The following is a 26,861-nucleotide window of genomic DNA, read 5'->3' on the forward strand; positions in this document are numbered from 1 at the left end:
CCTGGTACTGATACTGTATTTATTGCTAGAATGATGAAATTGTTACCGGGTTATCCGAGAATGTATCTGTTGCCTGTGTTCTTACATCAATCACATGAACCTATTGGTTTTAGAAGAATTGGATTTGAGAATGAAAAACAGGTAAGAAATGAATATTGCTGCATTGGAAGATGTCCATCATGTAAACCTTATTATGATAGAGATGATTGGGGATTATCAAATTATAATTTTGAAGAAATAATAAAATAAATTTTATTTATGTGTATTTTAAAATAAATATAAATAACAAAATCAAATCAATATTTCAATTTTTATTTGATTTGCCAGTGTCGAAATTTTTTGAATTAGCTCGTATTAAACCAATATAATTTTTCATTAGCATTGTGTTTCTTAAGTAATTTAACTATTTCTGTATGGCCATTTTGAGATGCTTTCATAAGTGCTGTATTAAGTAATTTAAATAATTTCCAAATATTATTTTGAAATATAAAATTATTAATATAAATTTCATTTTTAGAATTAATATCAATTCCTTCTTGTTCAAGAAGTAATTTAACTATTTCTGTATAACCATTTTTTGAAGCATTTGTTAGTGCTGTTTTATTTAATATAAATAAATTTTGAATATTATTTTGAAATAGACTGTTATTAAAATAAATATTTAATAAAACAATCAAATACTTTTAGCATTAACATCAATTCCTTCTTTTACAAGAAGTAATTTGACTATTTCTGTAATACCTTTAAAAGATGCTATCATAAGTGCTGTTTTAAGTAAATTAAATAATTTCCAAATATTATTTTGAAATTTGATAAAATTATTCAAATAAATTTTATATAAAACAAATAAATATCTTTAGCATTAACATCAATTCCTTCTTGTTCAAGAAGTAATTTAACTATTTCTGTATTACCATATCTAGATGCATACATAATTGCTGTTTCAAATAATTTATATAATTTCCAAATATTATTATGAAATATAAAATCACTAAAATAAATAGCTTTTGCATTAATATTAATTCCTTCTTTTCCTAATACATATTTAACAAGTTCAATATTTTCTGATACGCAAGAATTGGGTAAAATACTCTCTGAAAATTCACCACATTCAAAAAAGTGGTTGACAAAGTATATGTTTCCTACCTTTGCTGATTCGTTAATAATATCTTCATTAATTTGCAATCCTTCTTCAAGCAAAAACAAAAGAATATCATAATTGTGAAACAAAACACATGTAATAGCTAATTTTTTTAAAAGATCAGTTTTTTCTAATTTGTTTTCATAAAGATATTTAAAGATATCATTTTGATGAAATATAACTGCTGTTTCATATGCATCTTCAAATGATAAATATTTTTGTTCACATAAATGAATGATTTCTATATTTCCACCTGCAACTGCATATTTACATGTATTAGTTACATTTGCATCATTCATAAGTAAATATTTAAAACATTTAACTGAACCAAAAAATGCTGCATAATCAATTAATGAAACATTATATTGATTAATAAAGTCACATCTTTCATAAAGTGATGGTTCAATTGTTTGATTAAAATCAAAATTTGTTTGTGATGATATTTCTTGAAGTTTTTCGATTTCATCTTTTCGAATTATTTTCGCAATTTCATTTGGGTTATGTCCTTCTTTAATATATTTCTTATGAAGTTCAAAATCATTCTTTGAAAGTTCTTCATAATTCTCAATAAACATTCTTTCATAATCATTTGAAAAAGAATCATAAAATGGATCTATTTTACCATTAGAATTTATTTTTTTGTTTTCATTTTCTGTTTTATAATGAGCAAAATATTTTGATGAAATGTTTTTAACAATATTTTTATCAAGTAAATTTCGTTCTATCATTTTCTCAATTAAATAATATTCTTGTGAATTGTTTATACAAAAATGACAATGAAAAATTCTTAGTTTAATTTTGGAGATGATGTGATAAAAAATTTCTGAAATTTTAGGGATGCTCCCATTAATTTCATTTTCTTTTTCTTGCATTGTTTCAATATATTTTATAAAAATCTCACTTACATTTTTTTGATATATATGATATATAAACTAAATTACTAATAATCAAGTTATATGAATACAGTAAATCTAAATCAAATAAATTTTTTGTTTGTTCGACTGCTGACTCAAAATTTTCTTCAGCTAGATTAAATATGATTTGCTCAAGTTTTAAAAGTAATTCAATTGTAGTAGATCGAAATTTGGAATCAAAATTACCAATTTCTGTGGGTTTTATGGAATCATTCGACATTGTGCTTATGATGAATTTTTTTTCTTGGAGTCAAAGTGAAGTGAAAAAGTACTAAACCTTAAAAATCTTCCCCAGTCACTTTTTGAATAGAAAAACGATCAAAAAATGAATTTTTATCTATTGCATTTATAAGCATTTCATAATTACAAATAATATGAAGACAAAGAGTAGTGATTATGTTATAAATTTTGATAAGATTGATTGAACACATAAAAAATTATAAAATTTTTTCGAAAAAAATACGATAGATTTTTTGAATCACCGATATATCTATCGTTCAAATAACCGGTGTGTATGATCGGTATATAACTTTTTCTTTATTCCCCAGGTAAACTTTTTCTAGGTTCTTATGCACTGGCAATAATTCTATCAGAGTATATTGATTCACAAGAAAAAGGGGTACTTTCTATTTATTTTTCAAACAATTTAATTATATTAATAAAAAATTTAATTCTTATTGTTATATTGTTCTGACTTATAAATATTTATTTTTATAAGTATTATAATACCAATGTTTTTATTTCTTGCTTTTGTGATTTTATTCAAAAAGCTTTTATAAAGTATTGAATATTTGTCATTTAAAAAGTTGGTAGATTTAAGCGATTATCCAAATTTTTGTGGAAATTACGTTGTAAAATGTATCGTCATTGGGATAAAAAATTTCATATATATATCATAATAGCTCATATAATTTTTTAATTTAAGCATTAAAATTTATGTAATGATGTTAATTTTCTTGTTTTCATATTGATTAAGTTGGCTTACGTTCATGAATTACAAATGGAATTATAACAACATTCTTAATTAGATTTATTGCAATAAAGCATATGCTTTAATTATTATGATAGCAGTTTTCATTGAAATTTAACAAAAATGTGTAACATATTCCTTTTGTTTGAATACATTGTGAAATTTTTTGATATTTTCTAAATTGATTTACATATTGTTAAATGTAATTCATACTTGGTATTTTCCATAATTAATTTAAAAGATTCCGTTTAATAAATTTAGAATGATTTATGGTTATTATTGAGAATGTATTTTATGAAACTTTTCACTTGTTCAACACAACAATAATTCAATGGAAACGACCGTTATGCCCTGGAAATACGATTCCTCTTAAAAATTGTCCACTTTTTAACATTTTTTAAACGTTTTTTGCCAGGAAATGTACTGACTTCATGTGCCTAAATGCAAAAAGGTCTGTATATAAAAATTACAAGAAATTTTTTTTAGTAAACAAAATTTCAATGTAATAAAATATGATATAAAATATAAATTTCAGCATTATTAATGATCTTATTTGAGATTCAATGTGATTAGATACCAATCATAAAAATTCGAAAGAAAGAGAGGAGCAAGCAAAAATTAATTAGGAGAGAGACAAAAGTAGATTTTCAAGCAATATTTAAACGTTATACTAATGTACAAAATATATAATAAATCAACTGTTGATTTTTTTGCACTTAATTTTTGTTGAAGTAATAAAAATGTGCTTTTTCAATATTTTATAATGTAAAATTGGCATATTCAATAATGAAAGTGGAGAAGTTGCATTAAATTCATTATTTGAATTGATTGATCTCTTATGATAACAACGCTTGTCTTGTGATCATGGTAATCCTTAACAAAGAATGTCGCATCTTATGGAAGCTGATCAACAACAACAATACCAATTCATATATAGTCGGTATTCATTTGTTTTCAGAAACTTTTAGTCTTTTGATAACGAACTTCTTTAGTGTTTTCGCTACCAAAGTATCCTTGCGCTGTAATGTGTGTCATATCTTACATTATTGATGTAACAGTTGCTTTGATAAGTTTCTGCAGCATTAATAGCAAAACATCACCATCTATAGATACCAATGATTCCAATCTTTTTAGTATCAACGTCATTAGGTATTGATATATAACCAACAGCTGCTTGATAATCTTCATTGTTGATATCTGGAGAAGCAACATAAGTTGTATGCAATTTTCGCCTGTATATGATGGGTCAAATGTGACAATTGTTAAAAAGCCACTTTCAGCTAAAGTTTGTGCATAAAGACCAGCTTCTTATTCTTTATCAGCTCCGAGGGGACCACAAGCTGCAATTACTGGAAGTTTGCCTTGAGAATTAATTGGCACATATAAATCAGCATCTAATGAGAAACCATAACGATTATAAAATTTGATCTTGAGATATCGAAATAAAGAGCCGTTCTCTTATTTCGATTTTGATCAATAGATTTAGAGATATTTGTTAATAATTATCACTGTAGGAATGGTGATGATTTGGCCAAAACATTCACACAGAATTTTTCAATTTGATTTCATATAAAAGCTTTATTAAACAAAAATTAGTGAGTAACAACGGCGTCTTGGAAGGATCCGCTTTCCAAAAGAAAGTTTTGGATGTGTTGATGCTTCATCAGAATTGCCCAATGATAAGGAAGGCAACCAGTGTTATCCTTAATCCTCACATCAGCGCCATTTTGTATCAATGTGTTTATCAACTCTATATTTGGCTTACATGCTGCAATATGAAGTGGAGTTAATCCAATATCATTTTTTGCATTAATGTTACAACCATTTTCACAAAGGAACTTAACCATCTTAATTTCTTCGTTTGTGACAGCAATGTGAAGAGGAGACATATTTCTTTTGTTTAAGATGTCTAAAGATACATGATGAATTGCCCAAAGGTAATAAACCATTCTTGTACGATTAAACATCACTGCGTAATGGACTGGTGTGTTTCCCTCTTTGTCAACAGCTGAAAAGTCAATATTTTGGTTGTCAGAAAGTATTTCAAGAAATTTCGGTTGATCCTCCAGCAGAAGCAAAGTGAACAAGCTTCCTTTGGAAGTCATCAACAAATAAAGTATCAGCACCGTTCAAGAATAGGTATCTAAAGCATTTTAATGCTGAAAAGTAAGCAGCTGCACAAATCAGCGATGGTCCATTTTGAAGTATATCTGGTATTGCTACAGACCTATACCTGATGGGAGAATCGATGTCAACACCATTTTGGAGGAACTTTTCCAATCCCGCCAAGTCGTCAGCTTTGATCACAGAAAGGAGCGCGCGCATTTTTATTTATAAAGTGTCAATTTGCCCGCTCATTAACCGCTTTATTTCACAGACGATACTTTTAAATTATATCAAATATTGACAGTCTCACAAATTTGATATAATTTAATCGAACACAAATAACTTTAAATAAAAATTATAACTTAATTTTATTTTATTTAACTAAACTAAAATATTTAAGTTATAATTATGAATAAATTTTTTTGTCTTTTTGTTGAAAATATAATAAAATATTTATATTTCAAAAACAAACAAATTTGAGAATAAACAAAAAGTTCACTTTTAACGTCAAAAAACACAAACGGCCTCTATCGCTAAACGACCTCTTTTTTCGCGGCAAATCAAGTTTCATTCCGAAATGTATCTCTTTGTAAAATTATAAAAATAACGAAACCTTTGAATTTTGTCCTTTATATTATTTTAACATTACGAATAACCCAATGATTTTTGGAAATCATTTTTTCTTACTGCAGTTATTCACATTCAGACATTTTTTGCGTTGAAATGATAACTTTGTGTGCATTAACACATTTTCGAACACATTTCTCACTGCAGTTATTCACATTCAGACATTTTTTGCATTGAAATGATTACTTTGTGTGCATTAACACATTTTCGAACACATTTCTCACTGCATTAAAATTTCATCACAGAAAATACATTTGTAGAATTTTATTATTTTGCAAATGTTTACTTACGACGGAATTGATAAAGAGTTCTTTCTTCATCTTGTAATTGTTTTCTGTTTTGGTTTACCACCTGTTGCATGTTTAGCTTTCTAATCATTGGGTTATTCGTCTTCTTCTGCGGCTTCTTTGCTTCTTCTTCGTTTAATTTCTCGTCCACAATTTGCTCTGCTCTTGCGATTACGCTATCTGAGTAACGCGCGACTTCTTTCACGTGCTTACTCATGATTCCCTCCGAGTCACCACCTTTCACGAGCACTTGTGACACCAATGCAGCGATTGATGCCTTAATAATTCTTGAAGCAGCTATAACTTTAAACTCCGCATCTTTTTTTTTTTTTTTCACTAATATCTCAGCGCATATTAACAACAATTCCGCTGCCTCTGATAAGTCTTGTGCAGCTCGAATTAGACCTCTTTCGTTATCTATTTTTTCCGAAGTTTGCTAACAATTGCGCAGTGATTTCTTGAGCTCTTTTAACAATTGCTGAAGACGCTGCAAAGATTGGAGTAGCACAAGAGATCAAAAACGCAGGTAATGTACCTTCGGCAGCTTTAAGGTTTTGTATGTTTTGTGTCGCATCGATTTCTTCTGATTCGATTTCTTCCATATTCACTTGATTCTCAAATTCTTTTAGTTTTGCACTCATAGCTTCAATAGCATTAGCAGTTGCATTTAATTCACGTGTAACTTCATTCATTGATTCATCTTCTTCAACAACAATTTCGATTTTAGATGCAGTCTCTGCTAATTCCATACATTTCTCTATTGACGTGTTATATAATTGGATTGCTTCTTCCATATCATGTGCAAATGTTGGGACTCTTAATAAGCGATTCTTCATCGCTGATTGGATACTATTAATAGCATTAGCAAACGCATGTAATGCAGTTTGTTGTTCAACTTGATAACGTGAATCAACTGTAGCTACTGCCATAACCAATGCTTTCTCAGCAAATGTATTTGATACATTATTTAACTCTTCGATTTGTTGTAATAATTCTCCTGATGTAGCTAATGTTGTATCAATGATAGCCTTAAAGTTGACCATCATTTCATCAACTTGTCGTTTAGCTAATGTTAAATCTTGTAACGCTTCACTTGGAGATGGTGCAGATTTAGGTAACGCTGGTATCTTATAATCAGATGGTATCTTTGATGCTGATACTGGATCTGGTTCAATGACTATTCGATCTGTTAATGATGGGCCAAGTATAGCCATCTTATGCGTGATTTGACAGACGTCATTAATCGGTGAATATAATGGCTTAGGTGAGAATGAGATATTAAAGTCAATCTTCTTTGAGATATCTATAAGTGTATTAACTTGTGTTTCTAATTGTGACATTAATGATCCTATTTCTGTCGATGATTGTCCAACTGCTTTACTACGAACTACTGATACTGAATTATTTAATTGGTTAATACTATCTTGAATGTTTTCGATGATTTCTTCATGACTTGATGTATACATTTCTGGAACTAATGACGTAGAAACTAATGCATTAAGTCGTGCAATTTGAACTATAACTGTGGATAAATTCGTATACATTTGATTTTTGGTGGATTCAAATTCCGAATATTCAGTCGATTGTTGTTGTGGATTTTCGACAATATTTATAAATGCATCAAATTGTTTGGACATTTTACGATTAATTCGTCGTAATTCGGATGATAAATCAGTTGTTTTCTTTTGTGAGATTTGGAATGATAAATCAGTAAATTCTTTTAATGCTATAGATAATTCACTATAACAATCAACAAATGTAGCTGATAATGGTGTAAATGCTAAACCTGCTAACATTAATGAATGCATTGTTAAGACTGCTGCATCTGATGCACTTAATAACATCGATTTTAATGGCTCTGATAATAAATCATCATTAGTATTATGAGTTTTAGCTAATTGTAATATTTGATTAACATCTTCTCGAAAGATATCCGCTTTATCATATACAAAATCACAAACTGTATCTCCATCACGAATACGATCTAAAGCTAAAAATTGATTTGGTATTAATTCTAATAGCTTTTCACTAAATATCGAAATATATTTATCAATTAATTCTTTAGTTGTTCGATTAGTAATAACTAAATCTAATAATTCATTAACATTTAAATCATTTTGTGGTGATATTTGATAAAATGCTTGAAGTTCTTTAAGTCCATAAATTGTAGATAATGTATCTGTTAATTGGATTGAATTACCTTTATTACGTAATATACTTAATGATATTAATATCTTCTTTAATATCTTTGCTAAATAATCATTCATTTCTTTTTGTTTAAGTTTCGAAATTGGTGATAACGCTAATATTTGTGCTACATATCCATATATTTTCATTAATTGTGGTTGTGAATTACGTCCACTTTCTAATAAATCTCGTGATACTTCAATGAATTGCTTATGTAATTGTGATACTATAGGTGCTACTGTTTTACCGAAACTATTTTCATATGATGCAATTGATACTGAAAATGTTGCAAAGTTTTCAATAAATGATGAACGATCATTTGTAGAACCTGTTAATAATTGTGTAATTGCATTATTAATTTTCGTTGATGAATCAGAAATTTCTAATACTTTAACTTGTGTAGCATCGAACCATTGATTCATTGCACTACGGACATCTGCATTAGTACTTTTTCTGCATAGAACGTACTATAAATTGAGCAAATTGTTTAAGTGCTGTAGAATGTAATGAAGAAGCCATTGAATCAAATCGTTTAATTTCTTGTACGTCATCAGGTACATCATATTGTAATGAAGGTTGAGGTAATGCTAATACTATCTTTAATAACTCATCAATCGATTTAAGGATTGAAGCTGCATAAGTTGGGAAATGTGCAGCTTCTGCTGGATTTTGTCCACATGCTACACTAATAGCTATAGGCCAAATGATATCAATTGATGTACGTAATGTTTTCATTGTAGGTGATAATGTAGCACCTGCATTAGGTTGAGTTTTAATTAATGCATCACATATTAAGATAAATGTTAATGGTATAGATAAGAAATAACAAGATGTAGCATCAACACGATTAATAATAGTTTGATATTCTTTAAATAATTCTAATGATCGTGATAATGATCCAATCATTCCACAAATGAAATAACTTGTGTTTGAATAATTACGTAATAATTGTAATGATAATGCTAAGTTTGGTATATTATTTAAAAGTTTTGTAAATATTTCCGATGATTGTTTAAATAAAATTGAAAACGCTAAGTTTGAAGTAGTTGATACAACTTTATTATATTCATTACCAATCTTTGTTAAATCGATGATATGTTTAATTAATGAATTAATATCTCCATAATTACCTAATGTAATTTCGGGTGTAGTTTGCATTATAGTTTGTATACCTGAAACTATTACTAATATGTTTTGTAATGATGTTTGATTACCTAATGTTGATAATATAGAAATTGGAAATGATAATACATCTAATATCGATTGTGATCGAAGTTGTATAACTGAAAATATCGTTAAATAAAATTGATTCAACCATCGTGTAAATCGATTACTTAAGATTGTGATTTGTGTATATAATCCATTAAGTTGTCCTTTAGTATCAACATCTGGACAACTTGTAACAAGTTTATTTAATGGTATTGGTAATGCTGCTAATGCATCGAAGAATCGTTGTTGAATTAATATGAAATCATTTGATTCTGGTTCAAAGTCTTCGACGTTTTTAATTGCTGATAAATAAAAGTTCGTTTCATTAAGTGTGGTATCATTAAAGAATTCAAGATTAGTATCAATCACTGAGATAATTTGTGATACTATTTTACCGACTTCTTTAAATATCGATTTTGTAATTAATACAATTTTCTTTGTGATATTAATTAATAATTCTTCTGACTTATGGAAATCAGGTAATATAAATGAGGCATAACGAGAAATGCTAATTAATGTGATCGCTGTTAATTCAGGATCCGTTTTACATATGGATATTAACGTGGCAAAGGTACTATATGCACCAATGACATTGTTTCCTAATGGCGCAATCATGTCACGTGTTTGTGCTAAGAGATCTTGACCTAATTGGATTAACGAATCAAGTGGCTTTTCATTGAGATAATCTTGAACTAAGTCTTTGATGATCTGTGTAATCGATTTATATAAGATTTTGGTGGTGATTTCATTGATTGCTTGCATCGAGGTGGTTAACGCATTAGATGCTTGGGCAAAGTCATCGGATTCTGTGATTAATGGCTGAATTGTACCAATTAATGCTGCTAATGATGGGAATTGTGTGATAATTTGTGGTAATGCTTTGAGAATTCCTTCTGTAGCTTTACGTGGTGTTTGGAAAAGAGTCTGTGACATCCCACTAACTACTTGGATCCATTGCGTTAATTGTTGTGAATGTGTTGGAGATGCTACGATGTTTTTATTGGATGATAAAAATACAAGTTCTATGTATAATTGATCAAGCGTTGCAATGGCTGCAGCTATTTGATGTGATATTTGGTGTTCGGATTGTTGAATACGTTCTAAACGATATGAATATTGATTTTCACAATTAGCAACAGCTTCAACAATCTTATCAAAGAATTGAAGTACAAAACCAACCTTTTGTGAAAGTGCATCTTGATATTGAACCATTGATGTTGCTGATGGAGATGCTAAATGTGGAATGTATGTTTGAATTTCTTGTAACGCTTGAAGTGCACCTGAAAGAAATGGAGCACACTTTTTGGGATTCATCATTAAAGTTTGGATCATGTGATTCAATAGTTTGTTGAAGAATAGGAATTAATTGCATAATTTTGGCATAATCAGATCCTATTATGGGTTGTGGACCTTGCGATATTAATGGAAGTCTTTTTAAGATATCATTTGTCAGAGAACGAAGAGCCGTTGCCATTCTTGATGATCTTGCCAATGCACAACCTACTTGGTTGAGTTGCAAGGCAACACGATCATCAGATATGATTTCTTCCATTTTCTTTAGTTGAAATTTGGAAATAGTTTGGGCATAAGGGGCGAAAGAACTCATTTGATTATTATCAACCGTTGACAAATTGAATAAAAACGCATTTTCAAAGCTCCACTTCACTTTATTTCAAGGTGCTGTATCTATTGTTTTTTCTCTGGCATAATTATTTAAACTTTGAATTTTCCATACATTTTACTATGTGATTGATATATATTTGAAATATGTTGGAATTCCTGTTTGTTATATCAGTATTTTTGTTGTAGTTTTACAGTTTATGCGCATTTAAACCATTGAAACTAATCACTTTTTCATAAGACTGTTATTAATCGTAAAATAATTTTAAGTCAACATCTTTGTTATTTATGTTAATAAAGTTAAAAATTTTTGCACTTTCAATAAAAAAATCCCTATTTGGTGATTAAAAAAAATCATTACTATTCCCAAGGGTCTACTCCGACTGTATTTGCATAAAAATTCATAAGTTAAGGCATTCAATTTCCTGAAGTGAGAAAAAAACGCCAATATTTTTTATTTTTCTCTAAATGTATTATATAACTATTAACCAAAAGTAAATTACACACAACTCCAAATGAATACATATTTGACAATTTATTTAAATTTTAAATAATAATTTAGAATATAAAAAAAATTGCATTTTATTTTTTCATTTTTCAAATTTTATAAATTAATCCGAAAATTTTTATATAAAAATATTCTTTTTTTTTTTTAAATATTTATGTGTATAAAGCACGATAATGTTTATATTCATTGATATGATTTTGAAGGAATTTTATGAATCATAGTTTTCTCGGAAAATTTGATATACAATTTTTTATATGAAATCCGAAAAGGTGTTCAAAAATATTTTTGCAATGAAATTGAATTTTCAAAAAATGGGTAATATAATTATATAGTACTAAATGATAATGTGTGCGGAAATATGCTTATATTATTTGTTTTTCAATGATTACTGAGTTCTGTCATCATTATTTCATAAGCGGATTGAAATTAAATTACAGAATAAAAAAAGCCACCGGCGGGACTCGAACCCGCAACCCCAAGATTAAGAGTCTTATGCTCTAGCCGATTGAGCTACGATGGCACCTGTTTTCATGTAATGGAAATTATTTAGAATATTTTTATAAATGATTTTGGTCAACAAAAATTCAATGATTTGCAAATTCATATGGAAAAATGATTTGCAGAGTTTGTCAATTCAATATAGCTCCCTACAAATGTCCTCGATGTAAAACACCATATTGTTGTGCTAACTGTTGCAAAATTCACCAATTTCAATGCTATCCTACACAGAATCAAAATGATTTTTCACCTCCAAATGAAGATCAAGAAGAAGAAGAAAAAATGGAAATACCTCCATTTGAGGTATTTCGTTCACATCCCGAAATAATATCAGCACTTGCTGATCCACGTCTTCAACAAATAATAACTCGGATTGATTCAGCTAAAAACAGAGAAAAAGAACTAATGAATGAAATTTCTATCAATCCATATTTTAAAGATTTTGTTTCTTCTCTTCTTGCTGCTGCTCCACCATCAATCAAACCATAATTTTTTCAAATAATATGTAAGGCTTATATAGGTGTCTCTTCCTCTGTTTCCATTTTTTCTCGTTTTTCACAAATGAGCTTACGCCAATTGCTCAAAATTGTTCAATAAAAATTAATTTTTTTTTAATGCATTTCTTGTGATTTTTCCACTTCAAATAAAGACAAATAATTGTGTTCATGTTATAATAGATTTTAATAAAATCCCCTAAAAATAAACCAACTGACGAAAATGATCGGTATATAACTATTTAACTTAGCTTGATAATAATCAGCGGAGATTCTTCTACAACTTCGTAACATTTCTCCAATTCAATACAAAATTTCAAAACTCGAAATTTAATTTTTTCAATTTATACAAAACAAAGATATTGATACCAGTTTATTAATTTGAAAACTCTTGGAAGCAATTAACCCTTGAACTTTTAATTATAGTATTAATTGGATTTTCCATTCTTTCTCGTTCGATATCAGCGTTAATTTTGATTGCCAATTTTTCCATATTTGGCGCATATGACAAAATTATTGGAATACAATCCGGAGCTTTACCTCTTTTAATATTTGCTGTAACACCATCAGCCATTTTATGATCGTGTTCTTTTGCAACTTTTCCTTTATAAAGCCAAACGTAATGTTTGTTTGGTAAGATTTGGACTTCTCCTACGCCATTCGCAAATATCATGTGCATCATCGAGCCATCTTCTGCAGGATTATATGAGAAACCACTACTTAAGAGTTGATTAGTTCCATAATTTGAACAAGTCATACTATAACCTTTTGTAGTTTTTTGAATGTTCCATTTTTCGGATACATTTCCTTCGAATTCGACTAATATCTCTTTATCTTTATATGGTTCAACATATTCTTTATATAATTTGTTTTTATCTTCAGTAATCTTTAATTGAGTATTAACTTCATAATCATGACACATTTTCACAAACTTGGAAATTATTTCATTAGTATCTTCTTCTGCTTTTTTCTTATAGAAATTTAAATATAAAGCAGATGTTATTGTATAATCTGAATTTCTATCGGATATATATTCTAAATGATGAAGTTTTTCTTCAACAATACTTTTCCAATTTTTATAAGAAATTTCATATAAACTATATTGAACTAATAAATTGGGTAAAGGATATACTGCATGTATTTGATATGGAACTGTTTCAGGAGTCATCTCAAGTGTTACAATTAAATCAGAAATAGGGAATAATGTTGAAAATATATTATCGGCATATATTTCCCTAAAACTTTCATCATCTTGAGTCCTTCTACCAATTGGATATGAATTTACATCTTCATATAATTTATGTATCCATTTTGCAGAACTAAATACATTTCTACGGAAATTCAATGAATAATATGAAGTACCTAAAAACGGGAATTTTTCTTTGAATATATATTGATAATCATTAAAATTATATATTTGTTGATGAAGTAAATGTAATATATCACTTATAATATGATCAATTGCAAGTTGTTTAAATCCTTGTCCTAATATTTCATCAAAATTACTAATACTTCTGATTTTATGACGTGTAATTTCTTCAGAAGTTGGTATCTTAGCAAATATCGATTGATTATAATCTGTTGAAGGTGAACGTAAAAATATTGGGAAACATCGACTAACAAAGATATGTAAATGTGGTATAAATCCAAATGTTGATAAACATTTAGAAAATGATTCATCAATTAATTTTTCAGATTCTGAATCATGACAATTCATACCTAATAGATAATCTACATATGAAAATGCTTCTAATATTTGTGTTGGATTGTTTGTATTAATAAGTTTTTGAATTTTAGACTTTATTGATGGAATTAATACATTTGTTTCATATGGATAAAATATGAATTTTGATTGATCTAATTCAACATTTTCGAGTGCTAAATCAATTAATTCTTTCATATTTCCGTCATAATATCCCATATTTTTAACAGAATTTAATAATTTTTTAATGATATTTTGAAGAATTAATATTCGGCCATTGTTATAATTTTTACCATAAAGATCATCACCATATTTATTAGCCTCTCTAAATATATGTATTATAGATGCAGAATTAATAACAATAAATGTATTATAAAAATCAATACAATCTTTCACTTCTTGGGACATTGTTGAATATCTATAATTAGGTGATGTAGTTATATATAATTCTAAAAATGTAAGAAAATGTTCAAATTTATCATATGTTGTTGGTATGAAACACCAATAACAAAGCATTTCTTCTTTGTTCATATCCTTTTGTTTAATGTATTTTTTAATATGTTCTTTAATTGATTGGAATCCTTTATCAAGCCAATTGACACAAGCATTTTTCATGAATGAATCTTCAAATGGAATTTCAATATTATTATCAACTTTAAAGAATTTTAATAATCGCATATATTCGCCACAAATTCTTTTAGCTTTACATTTTCCATTATTATATTTGTTAATATAATTTTTAGCATATTCATTGAATTCTTTATTATGAGTTTTAACTTCACAACTTTCTTTTTCTGTTAATTTCCTTTCAACAGTTTTAATTGTTTTACCAGTTTTAGTTTTATATTGTTGATAAAGTTTATCCATATCTTCAAGAACTGTACCGCGATCAAGATTTTTAATTTTATATTGTAATTCCTCATAGCGATCGATTGTAGATGAATAACCTAATAGACTTTGGAAAAGATTATAATCATCAATATTACTTGAATATTGCATTAATTTTTGATTAATTTTTTCAAATTCTTCTTTAAATAATTTTATTGATTCAAATTCTTGATTTTTGCATTGAAGTGCATACATATAATAATGTCGAATGATTTCAGCTGCTAATGATCCATTTGTTATTATTTCTGGTTCAAACATTTTAATAATATTAAATATGTCTTGAAGTAACTTAGAATACATTTCTTCATATGATTCAGAGACATAATTCTCTTGATTAGCAAGAATTTGGTCAGCTTTTTCAATTGTTGGACCTACAAAGTATTCATTCTTTATTTCATTGATCATAACCATTAATTCAGAATCATCTGGATATTCTTTTGATATTGCTTCAATAATATTTCGATCTTTTTGTAAGTCTTTTACTACTTCCATTATTTGTTTGAAATCAGTGCTAGAATGTTCAAATGTATATTCAACTTGATGAACTTTTACTGGTAAATCATATTGAATAGCTTCAATTTGATGAAAGACATCAAATTTACGTGCTAATGCATTAATTTGGTCCTTATAATTATCATAAGTATCAAATGCTTTTTGAATTTTAGAATCAAATTCAATGATTTCTTTTCTTTTCTCCATGAAAGTATGAGGATAATACTTGCGATGAATTTTCTCATTTAACATTGCTTGAAGTTTTTCAAAATTAGTTATAAGTTGATCTGAATTTTTCGTTTTGATTGCAATTTGGAAACTATTACATATTGAATTATAATCATATTTAGCTTTGGATGAGACAGGTTTAAGAAAGATATTCCAAAAGTAATGTTCAATTTCAACTTTCTTTTTCTCTATATCATTTGTAAAGTCTAATCCAATTGATAATAATTCATCATGATGTTCTTTCTCATATTTGATTACTTCGTTTAATGCTGGAATAAATTGATCAGGATCTGCTTGTGGAGTATTAGTAACAACTTTCTTCAACATTGTTTGAACCATATTACCAATTTCACGTATTTTCCCTTCATTCTTTTTCTTTTCGATTAATTCGTCTTTATTTTCTGTTAAATCTTCATATTCTTTAAAAACTTCACGAAGTTCTGGTTTCAAAGAAATTATTTCTTCTTTTTTATCAACTGGTGTAAGATTAATATTTGGATCAATTGGATTACTCATTACTTTATATAAACTATTATATTGTTGTTCTAATCGTTTTTCATTTAATACTTTAGCACCTAAAATAGTTCGAATGCCTTTCAATGTTTGAATAATACTTTCAACTTTCTTTTGACATGCAACAACAATAATATTTTCATATTGTTGCCTACAAATTTCAAGGTCTGCATCAACAGTATTTTGCATTCCTTCAATTGAATCAATCATTTCTTGTTTCTCAGCAATATATAACTCAAAAGCTTCAATTGCTGATTGTCCTGATGACATTATTTTAGTTTTACTCTTACATGTATTTGCTCTTGCTTGATATTCTTTCATAAATGTTGTTTGTTCTTTGCTTAAACCTGTTGTTGATGGAGGTTTCACTTCTTGAACTGCTTGTGGCTTAGCTGGTGTATTTTGAGTTTCAGGTGATAATTCTGATTCCATACGAACTAATTCATCATATTGATCAAATATTGCAGAAAATTTCGAATTTGTATTAATTATTGCTTCACGTCGATCTAATGGACATACATTAATTTTAGGATGTATTTGTTTGTTCATTTGGTCTTTTGGTCCAGAAAAATTCTTCTTAAAATTATTAACATCTTTTTTAACTCCAAATTCTTTGATTTTCGCAAAATTCCTTGACGCACCTTCAACAGCTCGTATACATGTTTTAACTATCATCTCTTCCCATTGTTTGTGAATTAAATCTAAATCAGAATCAATCGTTGATTGCATTCCTTCAATTGTTGAAATTATACTTTGGTTTTGCTGAATGTAATTATTGAGTTCATCCAATTTAGCTTGTATATCAAGAGAATTCTTGGAAGCTGAAATCAATGGACGTACTTTTGCTCTATACATAGCTTCAAACTTCTTAGCATCAGCAGAATTTGGTGCTGCAGATGTTGATGGTGCTGGTGTTGGCTTTGCTGCTGCTGGTGCTGGTCTTTGTCTTGCTGCAGGCGCTGCTGCCTTTGGTGCTGATGCTGTAGAAGGTGCTGGATCAGGTGAATCATTAAGTCCGAATTTTTCTTTCAATGCATTAACTCTATCAGTCTGCCAATCAAATCCGATTTCAGCAAAAGTTTGTCCATACTCAATCATTTCTTTGTCAATTGCAGAGATTAAAGTTTTTGCACGAGCTAATTGACTTCTCCCTTCTAATTTTTCAGCACTTGTTAAATTACGCTCGACCGACGTGAAATGTATTTTATAGGTTCGATCTTTTTTAACTTATCAAATCTTTCATCTTTTGTACTTAAATAATTATCTATGGCTGTATAAATTCCAGCAAATTTCGGATTTTCTGAAATAGATTTTCTCCTATCCATAACACAAACATCGGTACCTTTTGCTTTTCTTCCAAGATCTGCTTCAAATAACTTCGCATTTCTTTCAAAACCTTTAAAATCTCTTGATGTCCATGACGATTCACATGCCTTAACATATCTATCAAGATTATGTAAGGTTATTTTTAATTCTCTGTCAACTCCTTGTGTGTTCATCAAAAAAAAAAAATGAAGTTTTCATTTGTGATGGAAAGGAGACTTTTTGAAATAATTTTTTCTGAGCATTAAAATAGAAATTTCCATAAAATTCGAAAAATTATTAAATTTTTTGTATTAAAAACTATGATTATTATTGATATTGTAAATATATTTCAGTTTATTCATGTCGAAATCTGATGTAAATTGGATAAAACATCAGGCATTTCAAAGCGATAAAAATTAGGGTTTTGTTTGCCATGAATAAAAAAAAAACTATTCAAATTTGAACGTTGCGGAGGTTATTCGAATTCGAATTCACTATAAACCGCTTGTAACGTGGCTAGAATAGTTTTCAATTAGGGTTCGATACAAGTCACTTTTTTATCGATCAACGAAAACGATAATACGGTTATCCATCGTTCCCAACACATTTTTTGTTCATTCCGAAACATTGAGATCTTTTTATGAATTTGTGATATTTTAGTGTATTCAATTTTTTTCTGTATATGTTATAGGAAGACCATCATTAGGAATGTGCTATGGAGAAATCACAGCATCAAAATGAAACTAAAAAATACAGATGCGAAATTTTAAAACTTAAAATTTAGAAATTATTGATATTTTTATTGATAATGATTTTTTTTGGAAATTCTTAAAGACATTAACAAGAAATGTGTTTCTATCCAAATACTATAATAAAGATCTTTGTGTGTGAGCAATGCCGTTTATCTGGGTAAACAAATTCAACTAAACATCTGCCTAATGCTTCCTAGGCACTAAGTATTGTCTTATCTGTTGGCAAGAACTTACTAACAGCAATGCCATGGTGTGTGGATGGAATAATGCTAAAGTTCTCTTGCCCATGTGCCGATCACACTTTTTGACCATCATCAGATCTGCACAGGACACTATGATAAAGAACGCGATAAAGACAATGATTCTTACAACGTCATTGCTGGGTAATGATTTCATAATAATTGAACAAAATTTCATTTTTTAAATTAATTTTATTCATTTTGCTTTTTTAAATGATTGAACCAACAGATAATTTTTTCTTTTCTTTTTATTCATGAATCGTCTTCGTTATTTAATGGTTCATATACCTCATTATCTTGCTTAGGTACAATAATCCACACGCACATCAAAGCAGACAAGAAAGCGAACACGCATCCTGATCCAATAATTGGTGCTTTCCAATCACCTGACAAAGCACCGATACCAGAACCCAAAGCGAAGTTCGAAATTTGTTGACCAACAACAGAGAATGAGTTTAACACGCCCATATATATACCCATTTGTTCTTGTGGAACAATCATTCCGACAACAGCGAATGGGATAGAGTTGAAGATCGTACAAGAGATACCAAGTGGAGCGAATATTCCGAGCAACGCCCACCTATTCTTTACGAAGAACACTGCAACTAAGCAAACGCCTTCGATAATCTGTGAAAGTGCATATGAAAGTTTTAATCCTACAGCTTCGGTAACTTTATTTTGGACTGTTGAATATAATAAAACTAAAACATTAGAAATAGCAATAACAAGCATACCGAAGTTAACACCTTCATTATATAATGCTTGTTGTTCTGCTGTTCCATTTGTGCGACCGCCGAAAATATCATTTCCGAAGAAATCTGTGGTCTCAATGTTAAATGGATAATATGCCATCCATGAAAAGAAATATACAATGGCAATTCGTAAAACAGGTTTTGGCATCGTTTTGGCTGCGAAAAAGATTTCTTTAAGTGGATTGTTACGTTTTGGTTTCTCACGAAGTCGTTCTTCGCGGGTAACAACACATGTAACAACAACACCAATAACTAATAAAATAACACCAAGGATAATAACAAGCTGTTCATCATTGACTGATAACTTAAGACGTTGTGCAAGACTTAAGCCTCCAATGAGATTTGTAATGATGGCCGCAATACCTAACATAACTGAGCCAATTGTGTTGGCTTTGACTTGCTGCGACTGAGGAACGACATCACCAATAAGAGTTCGTGATGGTCCTTGTAATACATTGATGCAAATGTTGGTAAGGAATAAGGAAATAACAAATATTGCAATGCTCCAACCTTGGCGGGATTTCTCTGTGCTACCAAAGGCATTACCTAATTGTTCTACAAAATACATTAAAAGAAAACCAATACAAATTCCAATTGCTCCTGCTATAATAAATGGACGGCGGCGACCAATCTTTGCCATGGTAATATCTGAATAAAAGCCAACAAGTGGTTGAACAATAAATCCTGATAATGGACCTGAAAACCAAATAAGTGATTGATAAGTTGATGCAATTCCAAGACGTTGCATAATTGGTGTGCCTAATGCAAATTCAACACTATATGCAATTTGATAAGCAAGCATTGAACAACAAATTCCGCAAATGTGGAAAAAGGATAAAGATTCTCTTTGATTAAGTGGAACCCATCCATCATTGCTATCAGTAATCTCTTCGTATCCAGGAAATTCGGATGAGATTTCGTTATAAGTTCTTGACATGTTTCTTTGTGAAATGAGAAATGTTTAATCTGTTGGATTCAATTTTCAAAGATTTACATCATTAATTTTGACCTGCTGAAGAATGCGCGTTTTGAAACAGTTTTGAAAAGACAGCCGATGAATGCCAATTCAAAATAATCTGAGCTGGTCATGAATCATTCATACGATAATCTGTTATTCGATGCCGATGGAACTTTATATGACTGGGAAAAAACAGAACACAAAACAGTAGAATTGCTCTGGGAGGAATTCAAGTTTCCTAAAGATTCAATTCAAACATATATTCGATTATCATGTAATGCCTGGGAAGATTTTTCAAGTGGTTCGCTTGCTATTGAAGACCTACACCCAAGAATTTTTAAAGAATTCATTAATGAAATTGGATATAATCACTTAGATCCAAAAATCATTTCAGATAAATATTTACAAGCACAAATAGACTTTTTATATTTTTATGATCAAAGCCGTGAAGTACTTCAAGAACTAAAATCTAGAGGATATCATATTTACATAGCTACAAATGGAATTCCAATAGATCGTTTCACAAAACATAAAGAAGAAGGGTTATTTGAAGATGTGTTTTATGCTCAAGTGATTCACTCATATAAGCCACAGAAGGACTATTTCGAAAAGATATTCCAAATACTAAATCTTGATGAAGAAGGAAAAAGGAAAACGGTTATGATCGGCGATAGCCTCAAAAGTGACATACAAGGAGGTGCTAATGCAGGACTAACGACTGTTTGGTTTAATAGAAATGGAAAATATCCATACCCAGTAGAACCGGTAAAGCCAGATTATGAAATTCATGAGCTCAAAGAACTTCTCCAACTGTTTCCCAAGAAACAATAATTATTCAAAAATGTTCATGAACAATTTAATAACTCAATATTAAATAGTATGATTCATAAAACATATTTAAATAATAAATTCCTTAATTATAATATTTCACTGAATCTGATAGATTTTAAAATCTGAATAATATTTCCTCAATAGTTTCTTTTTTAATAAGGAAATTTAAAATTAATTTCTTTTAATAGTCCGTAATAATACTGACATGTTGAATGTATTCATCAGATTGATATTCAATTAAAAAATTTGTATCCGCAAAAAACGCCACATGATTTTGTTAGTACGTAACAAACAAAAAACAAATAAAACTGGTTTTGCATCTCTGTTTAGAATATGAAAATTTTCTCAAAATGCATTTTGTCACTTTTTGTGTTCGTTAATTTTTTGATGGCTGAGCAAACCCAAAAAACTGTTCTTTATAACGAAGACATCAATTCAAACTATGCACAAACAGCTTTACACCTAGATATGATTCAAGACAAGTTTAGAACATTAACATATTGTCAAGCAATAGAAATGAATAAAGAACAATTTGAGGGAAAGGTTGTTCTTGACGTTGGAAGTGGAAGTGGTATTTTGTCTCTTTTTGCAGCAAGATCAGGTGCCAAAAAAGTATACTCAGTTGAATGTACACCAATTGGTTACATTTCAGAGACAATTATCAAAAACAACCACTATGAAAATATAATAACAGTACTTCATGGAAGGCTCGAAGAAATTGAAGTCCCTGAAAAGGTTGATATTATAATATCTGAATGGATGGGATATTCTCTTTATTTCGAAGTTATGCTTCCATCAGTTCTTCTTGCTAGGGATAAATATCTCAAACCAGGTGGTGCTCTTCTCCCTTCAGCAGCACAACTCTTTATTACCGGTGTTCAAGCATATGAATATTATGCAACACAAATTGAATATTGGGATAATGTCTATGGGTTTGACTTCAGTGCAATGAAAGGCCAGGCCTTTACAGAGCCAGTTGTTGATCAATGTGAAAAATGGCAATTAATTACAAACTTTTCGACAATATCCGAAATCAATCTTCATGATTGTAAAACGGATGCGTCTTTCTTTGTTTCTCCGTTCACGCTCAACGTAAAACAGAACGAAACGCTGCACGCCTTTGTTACTTACTTTGATGTTTTTTTCAATGATTTACCTGTGAAGAAGACGTTATCTACTTCACCGATGAAGAAACAGACGCACTGGAAACAAACCTTCTTCTATTTGAAGAAGCCACTTGAATGTCATAAAGGTGACGTTGTACATGGGACAATAGAATTTAAACCTAATGAAAAAGATGATTCTGGTTTGTACATAACCATCAAATATAAGCTCAATGATGGCGAAGAATTTTCTCAGGATTATGACTTCTTTTGAGTAAATACTTTATGGAAATTTCCATATTTGCATTCTTTGAAAATCACTAACTAAAACTTCAAAAATATGTATTAAAGTCAAGTCAAGTGACCTAAAGTCTTTTTCTCGGAATTGGAAAATTTCATCATGGTTGTTGAAAGCCTTATAACACATGAACAAGATTATTTTTTAAGAAAAAGATTATCACATTATAATGCACAAATTTGATTCTAAATATCCTTTAATTTCGAGATCAAATCAAAATAAAAATATGTAAATGAAAATTGGATAAAAACTAGTTCCAAAATGGAAAGCACGATAGAGAACGATAGAAATCAGATGGAAAGCTGGTCGTTGTTAGGATTTTATCTAGAAGATCCAATAAAAGCCAATATTGCTCAAAAAACATACCCAGGAGTAATGCATGATGAAAATAAAAATCAAGCGATTATAAGAATCAGAAGTTTCGGATTTACATATCGCGATATTGAACATTGTCTAAATACATCACAAAAGCATATTACATTAGTACTTAAAGAATATCAGCTAAGCGGAGAAGTTTCTTGTAAAAAGATAGGAAGACCTCTAAAAATTGATAATAATGATAGAACAAAAATTGATGAAATAACCATCTCATCACCAAGGTCAACTTGCAAGCAAGTTTCACAACAAATAAGCAGTCCAGAAAAATCAATCAAAAAATCAACTATTGCAAAAATCAGACATGAATCACATTTTTTTTTTCAAACCACTCAAAAGGAGACCTCAAATGACTCAAGCATGCTTGGATAGAAGACTTACTTTCGCTTATTCTATGTTACAAAACGAGGAAAAAAATGAAAAAATTGTGTTTAGTGATGAGTGTAAAATCCAATTTTGTCCAGATAATTCAATGGTCTAAAGTACCACTGATTTTTGGAAATACCCGAACATCTGGACAATGTAAATATCGCTACAAAATTTTAAAGGACAATGGCAAATTGCTTACACTATTGAAAAACTGAATAAACAGTAAAAACCGATTTTCTCGAGAAAAAGGAAAGCAAATGACTAGTTTATGAAGAAAAAAATTGTGAAGTACGATTATACTCAATTGGAAAATTAAATAATTGTGAGGTATCGTGCTTTCCTTTTTTTGGAAATAGTTTACTTCTAAAAATACAATAAATTTCGAAAAATTCTGATCTTAAATATATTAAGTTTTGATGATAAATTAAAAATTATTTTAATATTTTCTTAAAAATATCTTTTTGTTAATAATTACTGTTTATTTAATTTCAGTCAATTTCTTTAGTTTGTATTCTCTTTAAAACGCGCCTTTGATTTTGATATTCGAACTGTCCAGTAAACAACATAGTTTGAAGCACTCTAATAATACAAAAATCAGAGAAGCTTTGCTTTTGCAATTCATTCAGCAATGATTTCTCTGGCACTCTTGACCCTACCGGGCATCTTCTTTCTATATATCTTTCTATTCTTTCTGCCTCTTTTCTTTGTTCATCTGTCAGAACGCCATCAGGCGCAACGATTCCTGATTTCGCCGCATCGAAAGTTGAAAGTTTAAACAAACGAATTGCTTCTTTCACATGTTCTTCTTTGCATTCATTACAAAGTTCCATTTTTGCTAATGCTTCACTAATACGAATTAAAGCTTCAAGTTGTCTGACAGTGATAGGGATTGAATCTCTATTATCTACTGAACTTCTCATGTTAACATATTCATTCTTCAACAAGTTCATTGCGCCTTCTGATATCACAGGTTTACATCTTTTTCGTGCATATGCAATGTAAGACTTCAAGTCGACTGGCGAAGCAGAATTTGTTGAGACGTCATCATTCGATGCATGTAACTTAACTACATGTTCAGCAATTAATTTATCTCTTTGTTCATTTCGTGTATCTCTTAAAACGAAAATCAAGTCGAATCTTGATAAAATTGTTGTCTGGAAATCAATGTTATCACGAGCAGACTTTAAATCATCGAATCTTCCCATCACTGGATTAGCGGCAGCAAGTACAGCTGTTCTTGTGTTTAAGACAGCAGTAATTCCTGCTTTAGCTATTGATATCGTTTGTTGTTCCATTGCTTCATGAATAGCAACTCGATCAGTATTACGCATTTTATCAAACTCATCAATACATACAATTCCTCCATCTGCTAAAACCATTGCACCTCCTTCGAGTACAAATTCACCTGTGTTTTTATGTCGGATGACACTTGCTGTTAAACCTGCAGCACTTGAACCTTTACCACTTGTATAAATACCAATTGGTGCAACACGTTGCGTGAATTTTAAGAGTTGTGACTTCGCGACTGATGGATCACCAAATAATAATACATTAATATCACCACGAATTTTCATGGAATCAGGTAATAGTTTCCCAACACCTCCAAATAATTGACATGCAATCGCTTCTTTGACATCAGTCATTCCATAAATTTCGGGAGCAATCGCATTAATGATATCTTCTCGAGTCTTAAATAAATTAGTATTAATAGTACTATGAAGTTCTTCTTGTTCTTTATTCCCAGTATCCATAGTACCAACAACACGTAAAACAGGTTTTTGTACATTATTACGTGTTGATTGCATCTCATAAATGGCAACAAATAATTTTTTCGTTCCAGGAATGGTAGTATTAGCTAAAGCTCGATCAACCGATGCAGATATATGACGTGGCATTTCACCGGGTGGAACATCTTCAGGCGATTCTTGAATCTTGAGAAATTGATAATCGGAAAATTTGGAATAATCCGGAAGTACAACATATGGATCTAAGGGACATGTACCTCCAGTTGAGGGTGGACCACCTGTCTTTTCGCTTTGACGTTGACATTTTCGAGGTAATTGGAAACCGCCGTTATTACAATTGATGATTAACTTGTCACCACAAGAAGAACAAACAGCTGTGATTTGGGTGGCTTTGGGAATAACAGGTGAGGTGGATATGACTAAACCAGGAACAACAATCATTTTTCCAATTAATGATGATGTTATTTCACGTATAGTAGTGGGTCTTTCAGATGATAAAATCTGAACCTGGATCAAAGGTGCATCTTCCATCATTTCTTTTGCAAATTCATAAGCAGATGCTTCTAAAATTGGAAGAATTCTAGATGGATCATTCGTAACTAATTGCCCTAATGATTCATCATAACTAGAAATATGTCTCATGTCGACTTTAATGAAAGGGTTTGATAAATTAATTGCTTCTTGGATTTGAGTTCTGTAAATTGTATCATTATTTTGTGTGAATGTACGAAGAAAATGAGAGAACCTCTTTTTGACTGTATAGCTTGCGTCTGGAGCGCTTTCGGCTTCTGTATGTGATTCTGTTGTGAAAATAGCACTTGGTTCCCAAGCCATAGCAAAATAAATAGTAAACGTACACTAAAAGTGCTAAAAAAACGATCAGATTTCAAGATTTAATAAACGGAATGTTTACTATGTTGATTTCATTGAAAACTCAGCTATATTTAGCTTATGAGAACTAAATTAAACATTGTTGTATGTGTTTACCACTTTCAGATATTTTTCTGAAACCAACTTGGGAAAATTCTGATTTGTATAAAAGTGCCTCTCAAATATTGGATTATGTTTGCTATGTCACTTTTTGAACAAAGAAATCAAAATGGAATCCCAAAAAGAAATGGAAACACTCATATCAATAAAGCAAATACTTTTCAAACTAAACAATGAGAACATTTCTCAAACGGCAATTTTGTTATTTAAAAAATTTGTAGAAAATTATATATTTTCCTTTAATCTAATTGTGAGCCAAATGATATATATAATATGCAAAATAAGAATGAATAATTATAAGATATACCTAAAATTATTGGAAGAATTAGAAATATTAGAAAAAAATCATAACTGTAAGTCAAAAATATTTGAAGTCTTCACTAATTTTCTTCTTAATCAAAATGATGAAACATCAAATTATCTTCTTGAAAAGATGATTAAAAATAAATTACTTGAACCAAAAATTGTTCAAAATAATAACCCATATTTTATATGTCGAAAGAAGAATTTCAAAATATGTATTATTATAGATTTCAAGATGAAATTGAAGAGAATTATGATGAACTTTCAAAGAATGATTGGGAATTACATATGAAATTAATTGAAGAAGGACAAAATCCGAATGAAATTGCGAAAATAATTCGAAAAGATGAAATAGAAAAACTTCAAGAAATATCATCACAAACAAATTTTGATTTTAATCAAACAATTGAACCATCACTTTATGAAAGATGTGACTTTATTAATCAATATAATGTTT

General features: G+C 29.6%; 7 protein-coding genes across 7 annotated transcripts; 2 read left to right on the top strand and 5 right to left on the bottom strand.

Moving 5' to 3' along the window:
• Positions 1-4,617: 4,617 nt before the first annotated feature.
• On the bottom strand, positions 4,618-5,130 carry GO595_001554 (ankyrin repeat protein; the record flags this gene model as incomplete). Its single annotated transcript, XM_067914365.1, has 1 exon — positions 4,618-5,130. The coding sequence occupies one exon, from the start codon at positions 5,128-5,130 to the stop codon at positions 4,618-4,620; it is 513 nt and encodes a 170-aa protein (XP_067778130.1).
• Positions 5,131-6,458: 1,328 nt separating this feature from the next.
• Positions 6,459-10,755, bottom strand: GO595_001555 (uncharacterized protein; the record flags this gene model as incomplete). The annotated part of the gene is made up of 2 exons (XM_067914366.1): positions 6,459-8,626; positions 8,697-10,755. 2 exons carry the CDS (start codon positions 10,753-10,755, stop codon positions 6,459-6,461), a joined length of 4,227 nt encoding a protein of 1,408 aa, XP_067778131.1.
• A 2,182-nt stretch (positions 10,756-12,937) lies between these two features.
• Positions 12,938-17,482, bottom strand: GO595_001556 (uncharacterized protein; the record flags this gene model as incomplete). Its single annotated transcript, XM_067914367.1, has 2 exons — positions 12,938-13,923; positions 15,046-17,482. 2 exons carry the CDS (start codon positions 17,480-17,482, stop codon positions 12,938-12,940), a joined length of 3,423 nt encoding a protein of 1,140 aa, XP_067778132.1.
• A 1,450-nt stretch (positions 17,483-18,932) lies between these two features.
• Positions 18,933-20,369, bottom strand: GO595_001557 (major facilitator superfamily transporter; the record flags this gene model as incomplete). Its single annotated transcript, XM_067914368.1, has 1 exon — positions 18,933-20,369. One exon carries the CDS (start codon positions 20,367-20,369, stop codon positions 18,933-18,935), a length of 1,437 nt encoding a protein of 478 aa, XP_067778133.1.
• Positions 20,370-20,519: 150 nt separating this feature from the next.
• Positions 20,520-21,221, top strand: GO595_001558 (noncanonical pyrimidine nucleotidase, YjjG family; the record flags this gene model as incomplete). Its single annotated transcript, XM_067914370.1, has 1 exon — positions 20,520-21,221. One exon carries the CDS (start codon positions 20,520-20,522, stop codon positions 21,219-21,221), a length of 702 nt encoding a protein of 233 aa, XP_067778134.1.
• A 387-nt stretch (positions 21,222-21,608) lies between these two features.
• On the top strand, positions 21,609-22,598 carry GO595_001559 (Protein arginine N-methyltransferase 8; the record flags this gene model as incomplete). The annotated part of the gene is made up of 1 exon (XM_067914371.1): positions 21,609-22,598. One exon carries the CDS (start codon positions 21,609-21,611, stop codon positions 22,596-22,598), a length of 990 nt encoding a protein of 329 aa, XP_067778135.1.
• A 1,256-nt stretch (positions 22,599-23,854) lies between these two features.
• On the bottom strand, positions 23,855-25,945 carry GO595_001560 (MCM2/3/5 family-domain-containing protein; the record flags this gene model as incomplete). The annotated part of the gene is made up of 1 exon (XM_067914372.1): positions 23,855-25,945. One exon carries the CDS (start codon positions 25,943-25,945, stop codon positions 23,855-23,857), a length of 2,091 nt encoding a protein of 696 aa, XP_067778136.1.
• Between the last annotated feature and the right edge of the window lie 916 nt (positions 25,946-26,861).

The sequence above is a fragment of the Histomonas meleagridis genome (genome assembly GCF_020186115.1).
Source record: "Histomonas meleagridis strain 2922-C6/04-10x chromosome Unknown contig_146, whole genome shotgun sequence".
Taxonomy (NCBI): Eukaryota; Parabasalia; order Tritrichomonadida; family Dientamoebidae; genus Histomonas; species Histomonas meleagridis.